Genomic DNA, 19,136 nt, shown 5'->3' on the forward strand with positions numbered 1-19,136 from the left:
CATGCTTCTTTTCTTACTTAAAAACTTGTTCTGCTTTATAACATAATTTCACTTGTTTTTTTAACCAATTACTTTACTATGGCTGAACATTTTAAACCTGACTTTTTAAGAAAACATGGTTTATGTGATTGTGCTAATATCTGCTAATCTTTCCTTATGAGCCTTGAATTCATTGACCTATTTCATCCAGATTTAACCAACGGGAAGGAAAATTAAAAATTTTAAGTTTCTAAAAAAATATTGCCTTTATCTAAACAGCTCCATAAAGAAGAGAGCCTGCTAGTGGAGGTTGTAAGAGCTCAGTCTCATCAGTTACATTAAAATCCACATGAGAAATCATTCTATGGGCCCAACTCCACAATAAACAGCAGTGTAAGAAAAGCGCAGGAAGTTCTAGAACTTTGCTAAACTCATAGCATAGACACATGAATAATTCTTGGTTCCAGTTTTAAAGGACTACTGATCATCCCCAGCTAAGTAAGTATCTACAGAAAGTATGCTAAAAACTAGCATAGGGTTTCTCAGCACTGGTACATTATCAACACATAGTCAAACAGTCTCTTAAAAGTAAAAATTCTGCTGTTAGGAGAAAAGAGAATGTATTAAGAACAAGGCTGTTTCATGGAGGTTCTTTTATGAAGTGCAGTTTTTAAGAACATAGGGTAATTACTTGAAGTTATGACTTTGGGAATTTTATTCTTCTGAGTAAATTCTTGAAAGCCTGCTTGCCAACCTGTGCCCATCAGTGCAGATGACAGAAGGGGATGCATCAGCCACAAGAAATAACTATGAATGCAAAGATGGTAGCAATAGTAACATTACAGATGAAACATGTTTCCACTAAAGGCTGAAATTTAAGTTAAATAACTGACTGTATTTACCACTGATGATAATGAGCAATTTAGTTCCTTTCCATAGGAAGGCAGCTGAAAGCAGGAAATACAGTATTCAACATTTTTCTCTTACACATACATTCCATTTCCTTTCCTTCTTCTCATCTACAAGACTGTTTTTATGCAAAGCTCACACATACATTCTGTACCACTTTTACATTTACCAGTAATAGCTGCAATCCAACAGATAGTTCTTTGAATACGAGGTGGTCAGCATCTTTAACCTAAAGGTAAGCAAGGCTGATCTCACAAACCCTCACTTTGCTAACCTCCAGCCAGTTGTGTACTGCAGCGTCATGCATTTGCACACAAGCAGCTGATGATTTATATTCTCTCTAGCGAAACTCCTGGTGACCCCTCCTCTTATAGGTCTGTGGATGGCAACAAAGTTGCCAGCGTAGGAGCAAAATGGAGCTTTACAAAGGACTTTTCCTTACGGTCCTGCAGCTTTAAAACTCTACTTGGGGGCTTTCTCTTACGTCTGCATTTATAAGCAATATGCTGTACACCTGACTGATAATTAAGAGCTTTTTGTTTTGAAGACCAGATCAGGATGGAAGTTACTGGGTCTGATCCTTTCTCTGGGAGATCTCCAGTAATGTTAAAACTTCTGCAAAGGTAAACAAACAACCCCTCACCCCACCGCTATGCTAATTCAGTTCCGTGAGCTTCTGTCCCGCAATTTTCTTAGTATTGAAGTGAATATGAGCACGATGTTCACTTCAGCTGCCAGAGTTAGCTGCAGTCCTTCATACGCAGAGCAGCGTACCCCCAGCCTGCTGTCCCAGGCAGATTTGAGTTTCTGTGGCTCCTCTGCTGCCAGTGCTCTGCCTGCTGTGGTGGTGGTTGGTGTCCCGTGGTGGGATTTGCCTGTACCTCTGCGGTGTTGGGTGGGCGCACACCAGGCTCGTGTGCCCACCGTGGAGGGCGTCACCGAGAGCGCACGCTGCTTCCTCATCCCTGTGGTCACCACACGTCACCACATGCAGTGCTTTTAGCTCGAGATTTTAATTCCCACATGTAGGTTATGCATTTCTGTGGGCAGAAGCTGTAAGATGTGTGGTGTTTTGACTGGAGGATTGCAGAGAAATGCCCCTGAAGTTAGTTCTGTTTATGCTATGCATTCCTTAGGTAGAACCAGGCTTTTCCTGGTCATGCCACATAATCTGAGCCCAGCAACCCCCCAAGCACTCTCCTTTCTTTACTTATGGGTACTTGCAAGAGACTTGCAACACCAGTTTTTGTTGTGTTTTGTATGCAACTATATAAGACTGGCTTTAATCACAGCCTTGGGCAGTCAGTGATTTCCTTCTAGTGTTTTCCAAGAGAAGTCTGCTTCTGGTCTTTGTTGTTGGGACCATAAGTAGGAGTGGGTTGATCCAGAGCTGGGGAGGTCAAGCAGCATCAAAGGAAGGGAATGTCTCTTTCCATGTCTTAATGGTAAACACATGGGCACTTGAGCACATTTGTCTGCAGATCACTCTTGCAGTAATTAAAGACACCTTTTCATGAAAATGGTCTTAAAAGTTCAAAGAAATGAAGGAGGATGATGTGTAAAAGAGCACCTTGTAGGGCTCATCAGTTATTAGCATTTTTTTCAAAGGTTCTGTTCTCTCACATTGTCTGTCTCTTGTTAAGCAGGAATATTTTTGTGAATGCGGTAACAGAGATTTTTTCTTAACCAGAAAAACCCCCGACAATGGAATTGAATCTGTATATTCTAGATTCTAGTCTTGTGCTGCTAGTGCTTCAGCAGTAAACAAGTCACATTGTAGTTTAGATCCTGAGATGCCAATTAAGCCTTCTTTAAGAATATTAAACAAGAGAAGTCTGAGAAGAACAGTACTCCAGGATATCATGTGGACTATGCCCCCTAAAACAGAGTATCTTTTAGGTTGTGGTTTTTGTGATGAAAAATAATTGTGCTTTTAAACTAACCTGTAGCATTCATTTACATCTATGTGTGCCATCGTGTCAAGGGTTAGAATTAGTCCATGGTAAATTAAGGGATAGGGGAAAAAAAAAAGACAAACCTTTTGCTAAGAAGCAGCAATTTCTTCCAAAATGTTTGTGATGTCTGTGCTGTTGGGGTGGTTATTTGTAATTTTCCAGAAGCAAATTTGAATGCATCCAGAATGGGATTTAAGTGGGAAGAAACACATAGCATTATTTTGGGATGAACAAAGATGCAGGTCAGTACTCTGAAGGTTTATTTTATCTTTTAGGAGACTTTCATCACAGATAAAAACAGTGTGAGGAAACATTTTAGTATGCTACTCATTGATAAATTTTTTCCCTATAGATTTGAATTTAGGCAAAGTAATGCTGCACACGATTTATAAAATTCTTCTGAAGACTCTATAGTGTGCTATAGGGAGCAACACAAATTGATGGCAACACAAGAAGATGGGAAGAAGATGCTCAGGCTGACATAAAAATTTCTGTATTCTTCAGGCCTCAAACATGGGCTTCAGCTTTGTTTTATTTGTATGGGATTTGAGGGTTGGTTTTATGGGTACCATTGGTCCCTCAAACCTTTTAGTGAGATTTATAGTTGTTTGTGCATGTATTTTTCAATCTCATGACAATGTGTATGAGATTTTTGTGGAAGCTTTACATACATCATAATTTGTTCTATTGTCCTAGTCTTTTCACTTCTTAAAATTACTGTTATTATTTCATATTCTGAAGGGCTGAAATACTGTTTTCTGTTTTTTCCCGTGTTGTATGGAGATTAAATGGACTATCTTAGTTTCAGGTCAGATAGCATGTCACTGGGACAGTAAAATGACTGTAAACATTCATCCCCCATGGATAAAATTCCAACCTGCAGCATTTCTGTCTTTCACCTTCAAAAGACGATCACTGAAATCTTTGTAGATGGGCTTTAAATCTGGGCATAATCCGGGCAGAATGAAATGCAGAGCCATATGAATCAGTGACATTTAACCCCTCCACACGTCACTTCAGGTGGTAAGAGAAATTGGTAAGAACTGTTTCCAGCCCATTTTCCTGGTTAGAGCTCCTAGTCACACACCTCCTGTGTGATTTCTGTGCAGGTGCACGCACGTGTGCAAACACACTTTATTCTGTATTCAGATTTTCTAGTTCAGGTAAACTTTCAAAGCACTTGGATTTCATTTCATGCTCCTCTTAAAAATAGTTGTTATTTCTGGAGAGAGAGAGAGAGAGTAGTCACCTTTCCCTTTGCCTTTCATCCTTTCTCCTCTTATTTGTATGAAGAAATTCTGTCACTCAGTTGTGACATTTTGGTAGTGGATGCTACACCCATTTTAACCAAAAGCATACTCTTCTGAAATAAAACCTAGATATATTTACTTGTCAACAGATATGCTCTATAACTTCCATAAAGAGGACTGAATGATAAGAATAGTAAAATATGTGAAGCGTTTAGGTGTTTCTGAAATCTACCCTTAAAAAGAGCAAGAGCCAGTAATCCCTTGTGCCAACTTCTTTTATCTCTTGCAAAGCTATTTCTCATTTAGTGTTATGCTTAACAATTCCATTTCACAGTGTGCTTTAGATTCCCAACAACAGAAAAAAATTACTTAAGAAAAAACAACTTGTAAATCCAAGACCAGGCGTCTGTTTCTACACAGTTCTAAATGAAGCCTTTCCATTTCTTAACTAATGAGAATCTTTCCCATGTGGAATAAATCCTTAGTTCTTAGCAGCATTAGTAATGCTTAAAAAAAAAAAAAAAAAGTATTTAAAATGGTTCAGTTGCCAACTGCCTTTGACTGTCTCAATAAGACATTGAAACAGACCTTCTGCTCTAAATTAATAAGGCAAATCACAGCCACACAAAGCCCAGAATGACAGATCATTCTTCTGGTGTCTTTGCTATCTTTACTGAGGTCAGATAAATCACTTTCGAGCTGTTAAATCAATGATCATAAATTAGGGCTCTGTTTTTACAGTACCTTGTGGGAAATTCTCATGGTTAAATTAATGTAACAGCTGCAGCAATGAGCACCTCCCACAAGATCATGTCAAAAGTTCTCCCCCCATACACCACCTTTTTTTAAAAAGAGGAAAAGGGACTGAATTATTTGTTTTTACCTAGCACACAAAATGGAATCCCTCCGTCTATCCTGCTAATTCATGTTTCAATTGTACCCAGCTGTTTAAATTGCACTGTGCAGAGATTGCCTTGATCCCCAGGTGCTGGTACTCCATCTGTGCTGCTCTGAGAGACTATTTACAGCCGAGGTTAGGCCAGTGATTGCTGGGATGGAAAACTCATTTCTCAGCCTGGCTTTTATTTACACTCTTATTAAAGATCCTTTCACTCATGTTGGAATGGCAGCTAGTGGCTGCAGTAAGCGCTTGGCATTGAGCCAAGCAGTGAAATTACCATGTCGATGAAAGATAGCCTGCTTCCATTTTAACCTTTCACTGTTCCCCCCTTTCCATCTATATTTGCATGAAGAAGGATGATTATTGAAAGAGATAGGGGGACAAAGGGATGAGAGAATCCTTGTCAACTAAGCTTTTCAAGGGATAAACCAATGGTTTGTGACCAATTTTGAGAAATCTTTACCACCTTAATAATTTCCTACTCCTTTCCCTTAATTGCTATTAGAGTTTATTTTCACATGAAGTAGCAGAGCTGTTCGTGCTTTGCTCACATCCTTCCCCCACTGCTACCCCTTGTGAACATGACCCTGGGTATGTCTGAAATGTTGAGGTTTCTACTTCATCCCCAATGCAGGTCACACAGAGCCACAGCAACACCCTCAAAGCATTTTTCTCCTACAAATATGCCTCTTGGAAATGAATCACCTCCTTGGGAGCAAGCAGCTTGTTGCGCACAGCATGTCATGTTATGGGGAGGGCAAGGGGAGAGTGTCTGGGAGAGGCTGGCGGGCAATCATCACAGTATGGCCCTGAATGCATTTAAAAAAACCCAATAACTATTTCTCCAGAAACCTCAGCACATTTGTTTTTAAGATTTCACCTGATTGGTGAAAACCAACACAATCCACCTCAGCAGTTGCAAGACAACAACCAACATTGTTAAGTGCCAACTATAGCCCAGTACAACAAGGAGACCCCCCAAAACCTCAAGTCTCTCTACCAAGCTCTATTTGTGAGACAGCCTGTGACCTGAAGTGTAGCAGCTGTGCCAGTTCTTGATTGCAGGCAAAACCGTGCTTTTCTCTCTTTGCCCATTTCCAGAGCAGAAAGAGAGATAAGTAGTTCTGTTTTCCATTTTCCTGAGTGGAGGAGCAGTGACTCTGCTGAGAGGCTTACAAGTATTGGTGTTCAGGCTCTTGAGCCATGTTTTGGGTGGTGTGCAAATAGAGAGAAGGCAAGGCAAGGAAAGGAAAAGAGGCGCAGGGGGGAGCGCTATATCTGGAGGGATTTGTCCCTTTACTTAGATGTTCAAGTCATCTGTTGTTTAGCCATTGCTTAACCCTGCAGGTTCTCACGAGGTGCAGGCTCAAATCATCACCAGGAGGCTGCTGGTAGTGCGTCACTGGCCCAAGTTGTCTGACAAGCCAGTCTGGTGCATTCCCAGTAGTTGTGGAGAGATGCAGCTTTTCAGTACAAAGGTGACTTGAATCCTCCAAAGAACAAAGAAATCGAATTGTTCCCAGTTCAATTTTTAAAACTCAAATTTATCTCCATTGAGTATAAGGTGCCTGGAAAAATGGGTGTCTTATTGCTGCTTATAGTTACTAATTTTTCCTGTACGTACATATATATACACACACACACATATATATGTGTGTGTGTGTGTGCGATAACTACACATATATATAATTATGTATGTTCAATTTCTATAATCTACAAAAGCTTATTTATTAGAACTTAGTCTGTGCCATACAGCTAACCTCAGGATTCCAAGCTTGTTGGGTGTTTTTCCCCCATTTTCTGATTGACTGAGTACCCAAGTCCCTGGCTACCAGCTTTCCTAATGAAGCCAGCACCACGGAAACCATGCAGGAGTAGGGAAGAATGACAGGGAAATTTTATATAACTCTTTTTTTGGCACTAAACTGACATTCCCTGAAACACTCTTCTTTAAAAAATGTAACCACAGTAAGATTTACCACCTCAGCACTGTGTTTTATATTTTTCCCATTCACAGAATATGTCTGGGCATGAAACTGAGTTTGAAAGTTGTTTTGATTCTTGTCTGGTTCATTTAAACTGCTTCTATGCTGGTGCTCAAGCAGAGAAGGAGTAAGAATGATGTTCCAGATCTTTTAACATATTCTGAATTCCCAGCTGTAAAACTCAATTGCATGAGTGCTGGCAAAAAACAAGCTCTAAGAGGGGGCGCAAAGACCAGCAAAGTAAATTTATTTTTTTAATTGGGAACGTAGTGAACACAATCCTCAGAAAATGCAGCATAAGAATTTTGTATTAGGAGCTTGTTCATGGAGTACCTTGATCTCATCTAGATGAGATGAAGTTGACATTTGGTAGACAAAGCTCTAGGGAGAGCTGGTGGATGGTAAGAAATAAGACATTTTGTGCAATTAGCTGTGGTACCAGCCCAGGAATGAAAGTAAACAGGCACAACATGGAGATGAGAGGATTTTTCAGAATTAAGGCCTAAACAGCTTATGGCTGCAGGAATCCCCTGCTCTTCGGCAATGCCCTCTTTAAATAACTGGTTTGTCTGCTTCTAGATCCTTGATAACTGCAGCTGTGTTTGGCTTCTCCCTGTCTCCTCTTGCCCATCCCAGTCTGTGCTGTGATACTGCACTGTACCCTGAAACAGCTGCCTCAGCGCACATCTGCCACGAAGGGCTGCAGGATTAAAAATTAAACTAATACACATTTAAGAGATCTGGATGGGCAGGGTCAATCCAAATACTGGACAGAGAAATGGTCTCTATTTAGGAAAAAATTGTGCTGTTTAGTAAGGTGACTGCCTAGTCATTTTCTACCACAGTAACTCTCATGGGAAAGCAGGATCTTTCCTTGTAATGTTACTCATGAATATCTTGCTGAATTTCCATATCCCTAAGTCTTACCCTTTTAAAGCAAAAATAGCAAAATTTCAGATTTCTTTGCTTAGTCCCCAAAATGTTGTAGCACGTACAGAAGTACACAATGACTATCATGGGAGAAGCTAAATGCTCTATCTGAGCATTTGGATTTTCCAGATAGTCCTTAATTTGCTAGGGAGGAGTACTTTTCGTGGAGAATAACTGAGCCAAAGAACTGGGGTAACAATGGTCCAAGAAGTTGAACCTTCTAAAACCAACTTAAAAACCATTAAAGTTCCCCCTTTCAAATTGGAGAATTTAAATATTACAGACATCTAAGTTTTAATTTAGAAGTAATAAGCAACATTACAATAATGAAGAAACCATTTCCCCTTCTATGAGTCTTCCCTTTAGCTACCAGCAGTCCTTTATTGCTGGTGAAGCTCTCACTGTCAGCACCTGCAGGAAGCAAGTGGTAGGAGGAGGTGGACGGCCATGGACTCAGTGGTTCATCTCAAACATCAGTTAACTACACCAAAATGTTTTAAATCTGAGAGGGGCACGGTAAGGAGAGGAAAGGAAGGGAAAATACTACCCCATGGCATAAATAAACCTGGAAGATGCTATGTTGAAATCCAGTCTGTTGAGAAGGTCCTTGAATTACCACAGACAAGCAGAACACCCAAACAACAGACTTGTAAATCCAGGGATGACTGAGAAGCTCACGGAAAACACCAGACCATTGGAGCTGGTTGTGTGCCGTCTTGACAGAGGAACACTATGAGGGATTGATTTCTGTCGCTTAAGGGAATAAATGCTTGTGGTCAAGATGAGGGATACTTTGACTCTTTAGAGGCTGAGAAATTACGCACTTAAACACATGAGAGAAAGAATGTAATTCTAATATTTGGGTGGCCTCAAATTCATGAAGGTTCAGAGATATTACCTATCTACACTTCTAAATAATCAGTCTTAAATTAGCTACAGTAAAGATCTAATTATTTCTTCTGCTGCAGCTACGTCCTTCTCCCCTTAACATTTTGTGGCAGAGTGTCATGGACTATTGCCACAGCTTCAGATTTATGATTAATTATTCTTAAATTACTAAGAGTCTCCCAATAACGTGTCTTTATCTGCCTGTGAACACATTTTGTCTACCTTCATCAAAACCCTTTGTAGCAATCTCACCCTCAAAGCACCATTTCCCCTGAAATTATTTTAACATCCCTGAAAGATTATGTTTGTCAAAGTGGAGGATTTTTTAAAAAAGCTTTCATCCTTCATTCTAACAAGAACAGGATGTGCAAAAACCTTGATGTATATAAGCCTTCCTGGAAAGCATGAAAGAAACTCTGGAATCAGTAAAAGCCACTGTGTAAAAGCATAAAGGAGTCAACTTTCTGTGAAAGTACATTGCTCTACCAGGATACATTAAGAAGACAAAATCCCAGGCCTTGGTTTTACAGAAACTGTACAAAATACAATAAATTACTGGGATTGTTCCCTTATGTCACTTTAGTTAACTGGGCACATTCAGTAGGATACATGAATGGATTATTTGACAAAGCACTGACTTATTGCCTACATGAATGACAGAAAGTGATGTCCAAATTTTAAGAGTTGTATGGATCACCTAAAAAATTTTTAAATAAGAAGCCTTACTTGTTCTACAAACTTACAGAATTTAGGGCATAGGAAATGCAAAAGGATGATGTGGAGTAAGGTCCTTAAGGTTCAGTTGGTGTGCAACAGTTCCCTGTCACTGCATGCTACCACCACTTATTATTCAGCTGACACCAGCAAGTCAGGCAAAGCTGTGCTGAAGTTTTATTTGCACAGCAATTTTAAACTTGACACTGAGGTCAGACTGCAGTAATAAACTGTAGGACTTACGGGGAGAGTAGTGAAGCAGAGTGAAAGAAAGTAACACATTGGCTCTTTTTGCACTCTCCATTGTGCTCAGGAGATACAATGGGCATGTGCAGCACTTAAAAAAACCGCAGTAGCACTAGAACAGATGCTTTCAGCGCTCTTTCACTAAGTGTGAGGTGAAAGAGGAAGCAAGAGAACCACTTGTGCTACAATGCAATATTTCAAAATATAATGAGTAGACACATGCCCAGCTCTCATTCTCTTGCTGGCACTCCAAGTGTCTGTGGCTGTGCTGGTACAGGGCAAGGCCAGTGTCAGTTCCTGCACCTTCAGTACCTGCAAAAGCACTTTGGTTACTAAATAACCATGAGAGCTTGCTTCTGTGGAATCTATGAATTCACCCTTACTCAAACATAAACTCAGAGCAGAAGTTCAGACAGTGATCCCTAAGGAACTGAGGATGAGGGAAAACTTACTCCAACTATGTTGTCATTTCCAAAATTACATCCCATGCCTCAGAGAGCTGGTACTGGATCACTTTGCATAGCTCTTCACTGAGTCAGAACATGGCAACTGGCAGTCTGAGTGATGAATCATGATCTGATGGCAGCACAAGGCTCTCACAGCTACCCTACAGCTGAACTCTTCCAGATCAACCCATCCACTAAAGCATCTCAAAGGAATTTACTTCACCAATTCAAGAGTCAGACCTTTTGTCAGTGAATCATCCGGTCCCTTGTAAAGCAGTGTGCTACTTGTCTACATTGCACAATTAGTAATACACATAAAGAGACTCAGGGAATGTTCATGACAAACACAGAATAAAAGTGATTATACATCTAGATGGATTATATAATATATAATTTAAAATTTTATTTTAAAACTTTGCACATACACTTCTTCAGTATCCTCCTCTTTTGTTCATTGCACTTAAAAGTTTCAAAAAACACAAAATATATCCCTTTACTAAACAATTTTTGTTCTTAGGTTACAAAAAAGATTAACATTTCACAGTCACAAAGCAGAAGTACATTGGTCCAAAACATCTTCCTCCAGCAGGTCCTTCTTTCTTCAGGAAATATAAACCCTAGAGAGTTGTACAGATCTCGAGATACTAAGATGAAGTGCCCATTGAAGGAAATATAAATGTGGCCGGTAATAAAAAAAAAAAAAATAAAAAAAAAAAAAAAAAATTGGACACCCATGAAAGAACACCAACAGCAAAGGATTAAAAAAAAAAAAAAAAAACAAAACAAAACAAAAAAAAAACCAACAAAAAACAACAGAATGAGCATGGAGGTGGAGAAGGGCATCCTCCTTCAAGTACATCACAGGTAAGCAATACAGCAGCACAGTTACAGCATTGTTTGGTCACTCTCTCTATGACAGCCACATCACTGAGTCTTCATCTAAGACACATGGAGGAAAACTACTTACATATCTAAAATTTGTCCAGGAGGAACAACAGTTCCACACAGTTTGCCATTCATGTTTGATAGAAAAATGCTGAAGGTATTTGTACATAAAATGTAAAATAAAAGGAAAACACCAAGGCTGGAAGAAATACAGCACATTTGCTTGAAGCATGTAGTGTTCTTTAAAAACTTAGCAGAAGTTCAGAGCCAAAATCTGCCCAAACATCAAGAGCAGTTCCTCAGAAACATCCCTGGAGGGACAGAGTTTACAGTACCTCACAAAGCTCTTGTCATATTTCAACATAGAAGTTACTGCAAATGGAAATCCACTATTAACAGCAGATTCTGACCATTTTTCATTTAGCCTGTTAGCCCTGTTATTTTTTAGAATTTATTTTAAAAATTCTCTCTCCAGTGTGAGGCCGCCGAACATCAGCCCTCTCAGACAACACATTTTCGTGTTCATGAAGGAAGCATTATTGTCTTAATGCACCAAAAGATGGCTGTGTGCCTTACATAATCAGATCTAAATTAAATTTCTAACCACCTTCTTCATCAAATTAAATAAAGAAAATTTTAGTCTGTAGTGCAAGAGAAAAATATCTGAAATTGCTAGTCTACTTTCTGCAACAGTATTTCTGGGAGAATGGTAAAAGCTTCTTGGTTTTGAATTTCTAGAAATGGGACTGGACTAGGCAGCAGAAGACAGTGTTACACTGCAGCTAATTGGACCTCCTTTACTGGTGCCTTTCCTTGCCATTATCCAAGGAAGGACAAAAATTTGCCCAACTTTCTAAGCAGTGCCTCTGCACAGGCAAGGCAGAGCACTGTGTGTAATAGCAGTATGAACACCGACGGTAACTCAGGGCTGAGGCTCCTTGCTGCTGAGGGTGTAGCAGTTTGGGAACTAAGGGAACTTGACTGGCAAAAGCTAGAGCACTGCCAGCATCAGGCACTAACTGACATGCCAGGAATCTAAAATTTGGACTTGGTCCCTAATTTGCTCCAGTCTGAAGACACAGACTGCTGCTCCTAACTCAGAAGCTTCACTGAGCTCTAGAGCAGCTGCAAGTCTGAACATGGCAGTACGCATCCTGCACCCATCTGAAAAATGGCATTGTGCACCAGGAATCTTCCCTGCCATCAGTGTCTTCTAATACTGTACAATGCAAAGTAATTCAGCCTTTAAAGGCAATTGGAAGTGCTTTTAATTACTCTTGCTCCTCACATAATACCTGCCCAAGAAATGATGTCTACCTGCTGTTTCTGTGAGCCTTAGGTGTATATATGTATTTATACCATGCCTTGAAGCAGAGCACAATCCCAGCTCTGGTGTGCAAGAATCTCCCACTCAAAGCAGGCAAAAGTGAAACCCCAAATACTAATGCATGGATTAGAGATGTGCCAGACACTCCAGGGAGGCAAGCACCTAAATGCACAACAGATACTTTGCAAAAAAGTGAAACAAAAACGTCACAGCATAGTTTCACATGCATCTGAGAACACAACCTTTTACTAAATTGTCAGAATTCATTAATTGATGCTAATTGATATTAATTGTTGATACTGTATTTCTGCCCTTCCCGGGAGAGGGCTGACACTGAATGTAACTCAGCCTGGGCCCAGTTGCTGCAGAGAAACTCTTGACTGATGGCAGTGCCTCAGATGAACAACAAAAACTGTGCAGGCTGATTCACCAGCCTACCAGATCATGCTCTGAAAAGTCACCTGCCAGTTTGCTCCCACCAAAGTCATGCAGTCTGCTAACCCATCTCTTCAGGGGTACATTTAAAAACAGCCCTGAATGAGAAGGTCCCTTTTCCATTGCCTTAAAGTTTCACTTTTAAATTTTGGCAAATGCTACACTGGAAATCTATTTCTACCACACTGCAGTCTGTGGTTTTATAGCAACTAGTATGTGTGTTGACACCATGTTAGCAAACAAAGACCAACAGTGCATGAGCACTGAAATATTTGACTTGGGCTTGTAGTTAGTACCAGCAAGCATCAGTGTCTTAGCTGTTCAGATGATTTCACCAGATTTGCCAGCGCTAATTTCTTTGTCAAAGAGGATCTGAATTACCAGAAGACTACACAACTGCATTTGTGAAGAGACAACAGGAGTTACACAGAGCATGAAAAGCATGTTTACAAGTTTATTAGGCCAAAAAAAAAAAAAAAAAAGTGCAAGAAGATCTCTTGCTTAAACTTTAAAACATACGAAGGGCCCTGTGAAAAATATTCTAGACTCCAAGCCTCTCTTTTCACCCAGATGCACACAGAAAAAGAGGTAAAGAGAAAAAAAATAATAAAGGAAAGAAAGCATGAAAACACATAATCAGATATGCCATTGATTTATCCTGAAGCTCTAGAATATAAAACATCCATGTTCTGTACAGCTTTATCACATGAGGCGCTGGGGAACTCATGGAACAGTTTTCAGGCTAAAATCACGCAGCTTGCTGCAATGTTTGAGCTGTTCCACTCTCCGCATTGCCTGCTTTCATCCTGAAACTCTTCCGGGTCTAGATATTTGGAGCAAGAGTAGTTTAAATCCACCAAACTGTACTTCCAGATGCAGTCAAATACAGCATCTGGGCAGCTGCAGTGCACTCAGGCTGTGCCGTGTTTACACAGCACATCATAAATTATAGAACTCCCAAACTCTGGGCCATGCCTGTTCAAGAGAAAGTCTGCAAAGGGCACAGCATCTCTTTCTCTTTTGGAAAGGACAACTTTGTCAGCTCCCTAGTCAGTGCCCTACAATGATGTCAGCTCCCTGTCTTTTTTCTTATCAAAGAAGTACAAACCAGATGAATAGCTCCACACCAATATGGTCTGCGCACAAATAAAGTGGAAGTTGGCTTTTCAGCCAATATATCTGCCTGTACACTAGAACTCTCTGATTTTGTTTTCTCTTAAATTCCTGCCAATGAAGTAAGAGAGCTGCCTGTGTAGACTAGGCAGCCAGGTTACACTGCAGACTTGCTCACTTGTTTCAGTCCTGGACTACTCTTTCATGTCAGTAAGATTTTACACAAATTTTCTTTATTTAAATTGATTTATCACTGCTGAGAAAAGAGCTGCTGAAGCAAGGGCTTGTATCTGTCACAGTCATCTTGTGGTCATTGGGTACAATTCTCACTGCCAAGAGGACAGAAAGTTTTAAGCTGTCTCTTTCTGATCATTAAAGTCAAGCAGGTGAATGTATACTGAATAATAAATGGGGCAGGGAGAACTGAAGCACCTTTGAAATAGATCACTCTCTGGGTATCCAATTTGCTAATGAGAACAATACCACTACTTCAAGTAGAAGTCCAACTGAAAATACACTCAGGAGCCCAAACAAATTTACTAAATCTCAGCTGATGGAAACATTTTATGGTCAGGGATCCTTTCAACAGGATAAAGCAGGCAGAACCATTCAATGAATGTAAATCTCTGATCCCAAAGAAACCACGGCCTCCAGGTAAACATCACATAAAGCTGGGTTTGCATGCTCTGTATAATCATGGTATACACACAACAAGAAATCTTGACAAGTAACTCCTCACACCAGAATAAATTCTGCTGTACAGGACCGTGACCTATTTCTCCCGGACAACTTTGCAGGTGACTCTTTTAGCTGCAGTAAACAGGCATAGTCACACTGAAACCAATTTCAGTTTTCCTACTAAAATACAGGAGGTACAGTCTACTGAAGAAGAGACAGAAGAGGAAAATGGGGTTTCAAAGGATTACACAAATTTGAAGTTGTCCATAGATAAGTCATGAATACAGCCTCCTGAAAGAAGAAAACTCTTGAGTCTCATATATGTGCATCTATATTCTTAAATGAGGTGCAACCCAGGCCCCCTTCTGAATATTTGAGGGTAGATTTCAGGAGCCTCCTTGGCTTCTGATACCCACTTCTACTTTCACAACTGAAATGGCTCTTCCAAGCTACATGGTAAACTGAGAAAAAATTAATTCCCCACCTAGAGGGATGACAGAATCCATAATAATGCTAGCAGCATTTAAATCCCTTTCCTTTTAAGCACCAAAACCATTTCTGTGGGGAAATTGGAATCTTAAGGGTTATCTTTAATCATATACAGTATATGTGCAGAGCCCTACCTTTTGGGCAGAAAAATACCCCTCCAGCATTAGTTTTGACTAGATTACATCAACTGGAAATGTCCTGGTCAGACCACCAAAAACCTATTGTCTCTTACAGGCCCTTCCCAAAAAGATCCCCATCCTAAAACCACTCTCGGTGCTCCTTTCACGACTGTTTGTTCCCGTGTATCAAAGGGATGACGTAGACAGAGATGTCGTCTCCAGAGCCCAGCCTGTCGTTGGATATCCGCCAGCCCCGGTCCTTCAGCACTCCCCTGGCTCGCATCACCAGATCCTGCGCCGCCAGCGTGTACCTGTGGAAAAGGCACAGTACAGCCAGGGAGCGTTGTCTCCATGAGGAAAATGGGTTTTCACAGCCTGCTGCCTGCCAGATTTAACGTTGTGACCAACCAAGACATGCTTCCTAGTGCTTTAGAAGCAGGCAGGAGAAACACAAACCATGGTATATGCACAAAGCAACCGTTTCCAGTTCAGTGACAGTTCCTGAATAAGAATGTAAAGCTATTTGACTGACATCACTTGATCAAAAGTCACTGGCCACTCTAAGTTCTGGCTTCACCAATCCTCAGAAAAATATTAAACACACTTGCCTTAACAAACTGGATTTCTAGTAGTAGTCTGAAAAATTGAGGACCCCAAGTAACACTACTTCTGGAAAACTACACACTTATTCACTGACACACCTGAAGGTAAACATGGCTTAACTGTTTCAGGAATGAACTGTAACAAAGAAAGTAATTTGATAGCAAGTAATAGAGCACAAAAAATAAAATCCAAATTTCACTTTTAGACAACTTGTCTGTTTTTCTTGGCCATAGGAATGACTTTTAAACCTCTTTTATTATGAAACTGGAAAAGGAAACTTACAGTTAATGTGATCAGATTAAAAGAGTCCTACAGTTCTTTCACATTTATGAGTTCAGTGAAAACTGCATGAATGTGAGTGGTCAAGTGCTTAATTTAGTGAAATACCAAGTTTCACGTTGCTTCAAAACTCCCAGCCTGTGCTGGGCTGAGTGGCACTGGATTTATGGGAGTTATTTTTCTGTCCTAAAAAGCTACCACATGCTGCTTGGGGGCAGAAGGGTGTTGGAGTCCAAAAGGTGCACTGTCATGTTCTCCCTTACTGCTTTGCCTGCTGTTACTACATCGACACATCTGTGTACTCAGAAGTTTCCTCTGGTAGAAATCTCATTATGGGTGAACAGCTACTGTCATGTTTTACCTCATCAGCCCAACAACTGGCCAAGAGGTTTTGAATTTGATTGGGTGGAGGCAAGCTTTTGTATGATTTGATAATTAAAATTACCTGAACAGTTAAAAGACTGACAAGAAAAAAACCACCAGTCAGCATGGTTTTTATTAAAAGTGTAAGTAACAACCTCCAGGATGATGCAGGGCTCTATGAAGACAAACACACAGGCCTCCAAGAACTAAAGCACACTTCTGTGTTTCCAAAACCGGAAAGGAAAAGAAGGGTTTGCATTGCAATACCCCCTTTTCTAGGGAGGATCCTTGACCAGAAATGATCTTCCCAGATCTCATCTGTAGAAAGAGAAGAACAATATCTCTGCTGATCAGAAGCACTGGGTGTGTGTTTAGGTTTGTCAGTTACATAGGACTCTTCTAACCTTAGAACTTTTCACCACAGAACTCCTTATTAAGTTCTAATTTCTATCATAGAGACTTATTCAGTCTCTGGAGATAAAAGAAAAAACAAACAAACAAACAGTTATGTTCTGTGCCTAGAGTTGATGACTTGAATTCAGAGGACTCCTTTGAATCAAGAGTAGATATATTTGTACTACTGGAAAAATTTCTTCAATGCAAATTAACAAATGCTTGACTACTCAAAAGGTTTGATGCCAAATTCAAGTAATGTTGTACAGCTGCAATGTGCCCACTGTTCCCAGTGTTACTGAGTGATAAAATTTCCAGGCCTCACTAGTTTTGACAAATGATTTACTTTAGCAGTAAGAGCCTAAAGACATGCAGTCTAACACATGCTTCCATACACACATGCACCGTTTGCATGTTCTGAGATCAGTCTGTGCTCCAACCTCGAGCCAGAACATCAGGATGTAACAAGAAGCACTGTCCTTACTGTCCTAATGCAACATGAAATCATGTTTTCTAAGGGGAAAAAACCCAAACAAACATACTTGCACTCTTCAGTTCTCAAATCAGATGCAGGGCTAAGGAACAAAAGGACTCCACGTGGCAAGCAAGAAACTGAAATATTTATTCACAGCGTGTCTGATGCTGAGTGAATTTTGGCAAGAACATATTTCCCAAGGATTTCTCAGCTATTGTCAGAATTTAAGAAAGAGACACCCATCATGCTGCAAGAGAACTTTGCCTTACTTCTTTTTCTAATTAACAAGGACTCTCCACATCTAAGGAGTACAAAGGAATGAGTATTGCTTTTGAATGCATTTGGCTTTTCCTGCTGAATGTTTGGAGAGGGGAAGATTAAAAAAAGGAATTTTAATAAACAGCTTTCTCTTGCAGACAAACTGTGAAACACTCAAGAAAACCAGCACAATTAAGCAAAGAAAAAGGAACAGGTAAGGCAGTAGTGAAGTAGAGCATTCCTCTCCTGTGTAGAGCTGAATTGAAGCAATGCTGTTCAACTTGGCACTAGAAGAGATAGGGTGAGTCTCTTGTACCTGAAGATGAATAGCAGCAGCAGTCCATTACCGAGTGTTTTATTCTCTAGTGCTATGAAATTTGGATTCAGCTGTCGAGACAGCATTAGAGAACTGCTGAAGTAGTTTTAAAGTATCCACTTCCTCCTAATGAATAGCTTTGCTGGAACACAACTTTTGTGTTTTAAGAATAAATAGATGGAGGTTTTTTTCTTATGCCAAAGCTTTCTGTATTGATTAGTGAAAGTACTGAAGGAAAAATGGTGACAGTGTGGGGATCGTGCTGCTGTCTGAGCAGCTTCTTATCTCCTCACACCCAGCAGAGGTGGAGGAACTCCTCAGCATCCTCATAAATCTCTAGTGAGTGAGAGGGAAAATGAGAGGACAAGAAGTGACAAAAGGAAAGATGAGAAATAAGATTCCCAGGGTCAGAGGGTAAACATGCAGCATACATGCAGCTGAAGGAAGTTGGCAAAGAGTCATAGTTCTCCATCTTCATACCTCTTCAGCGAGCTGATGTATGGACAGCAGCAGTGGCACTGCCACCTGTCCTTCACTAGGAGCCCCCATAATGCTCATCTGCCACGACACCCATAAGAAATGAGCTGGCTAAGAAATCCAGCTCCATCCCAGCCTCTTCACTCCATCACAGCCCTCACACAGGAACTATTCTCCATATAAGTCTGTGCCCAAACCCCCTGAGGCTGTGTCTGCATGGCTGGATGAAGAGAGACCTGAAGACTTTGCTCTCCCTGCATTTGGAGACATCCAGGCACATTCTATGTTTGACAGAATTCAGAGAGGTTTTTTATGTGGGCAACAAATACTCACAGTAAGTATCACCAGGAGAGAGTCCTAAGAGCATTGCTGAGTGCTGTAAGATCTTACCCATCAGGCTATAAAGTGACTTCTAATTCAAATGGGAGAGATATTGTTCCCACAAGGAGCTAATTATGTAACAGATAAGTACTCTGCAGCTCTAAAATCCTCTCTCTCTTTTTTTTTTTTTTTTTTCTCTTTTCTTTTCTAATGTGCTGCTGTCAGGGAATAAGTAGGCTGTTGGGTCAGGTGGATCCAGGGGCTGCTCCACAGGTTGGTTCTCCTGAAGACCACAGCACTGCCAACCCCAGGGTACAAGTCTCTTACATTCTGACAAGTTTTCTACATCCCCAGATATTACATTTTCAGCTGATCACCTCACCACAGATTATGTCACTGCAC

General features: G+C 40.4%; 1 protein-coding gene across 2 annotated transcripts in view; it reads right to left on the minus strand.

Annotated features, from left to right (window-relative positions):
• Nucleotides 1–10,626: 10,626 nt before the first annotated feature.
• Nucleotides 10,627–19,136, minus strand: part of PPM1H (protein phosphatase, Mg2+/Mn2+ dependent 1H) — a 131,645-nt gene continuing 123,135 nt past the window's right edge. Inside the window, exon 10 of one of the 2 annotated variants that reach the window (XM_040062542.2) lies at nt 10,627–15,560. In XM_040062542.2, coding sequence (XP_039918476.1) covers nt 15,413–15,560 — 148 coding nt within the window. In that variant the 3' untranslated portion in view covers nt 10,627–15,412. Of the gene's footprint in view, nt 15,561–16,688; nt 16,813–19,136 lie in introns of those variants that run through there. The other variant, XM_040062545.2, reaches the window with a different exon arrangement.

Source organism: Hirundo rustica, chromosome 4 (genome assembly GCF_015227805.2).
Source record: "Hirundo rustica isolate bHirRus1 chromosome 4, bHirRus1.pri.v3, whole genome shotgun sequence".
Lineage (NCBI taxonomy): Eukaryota > Metazoa > Chordata > Aves > Passeriformes > Hirundinidae > Hirundo > Hirundo rustica.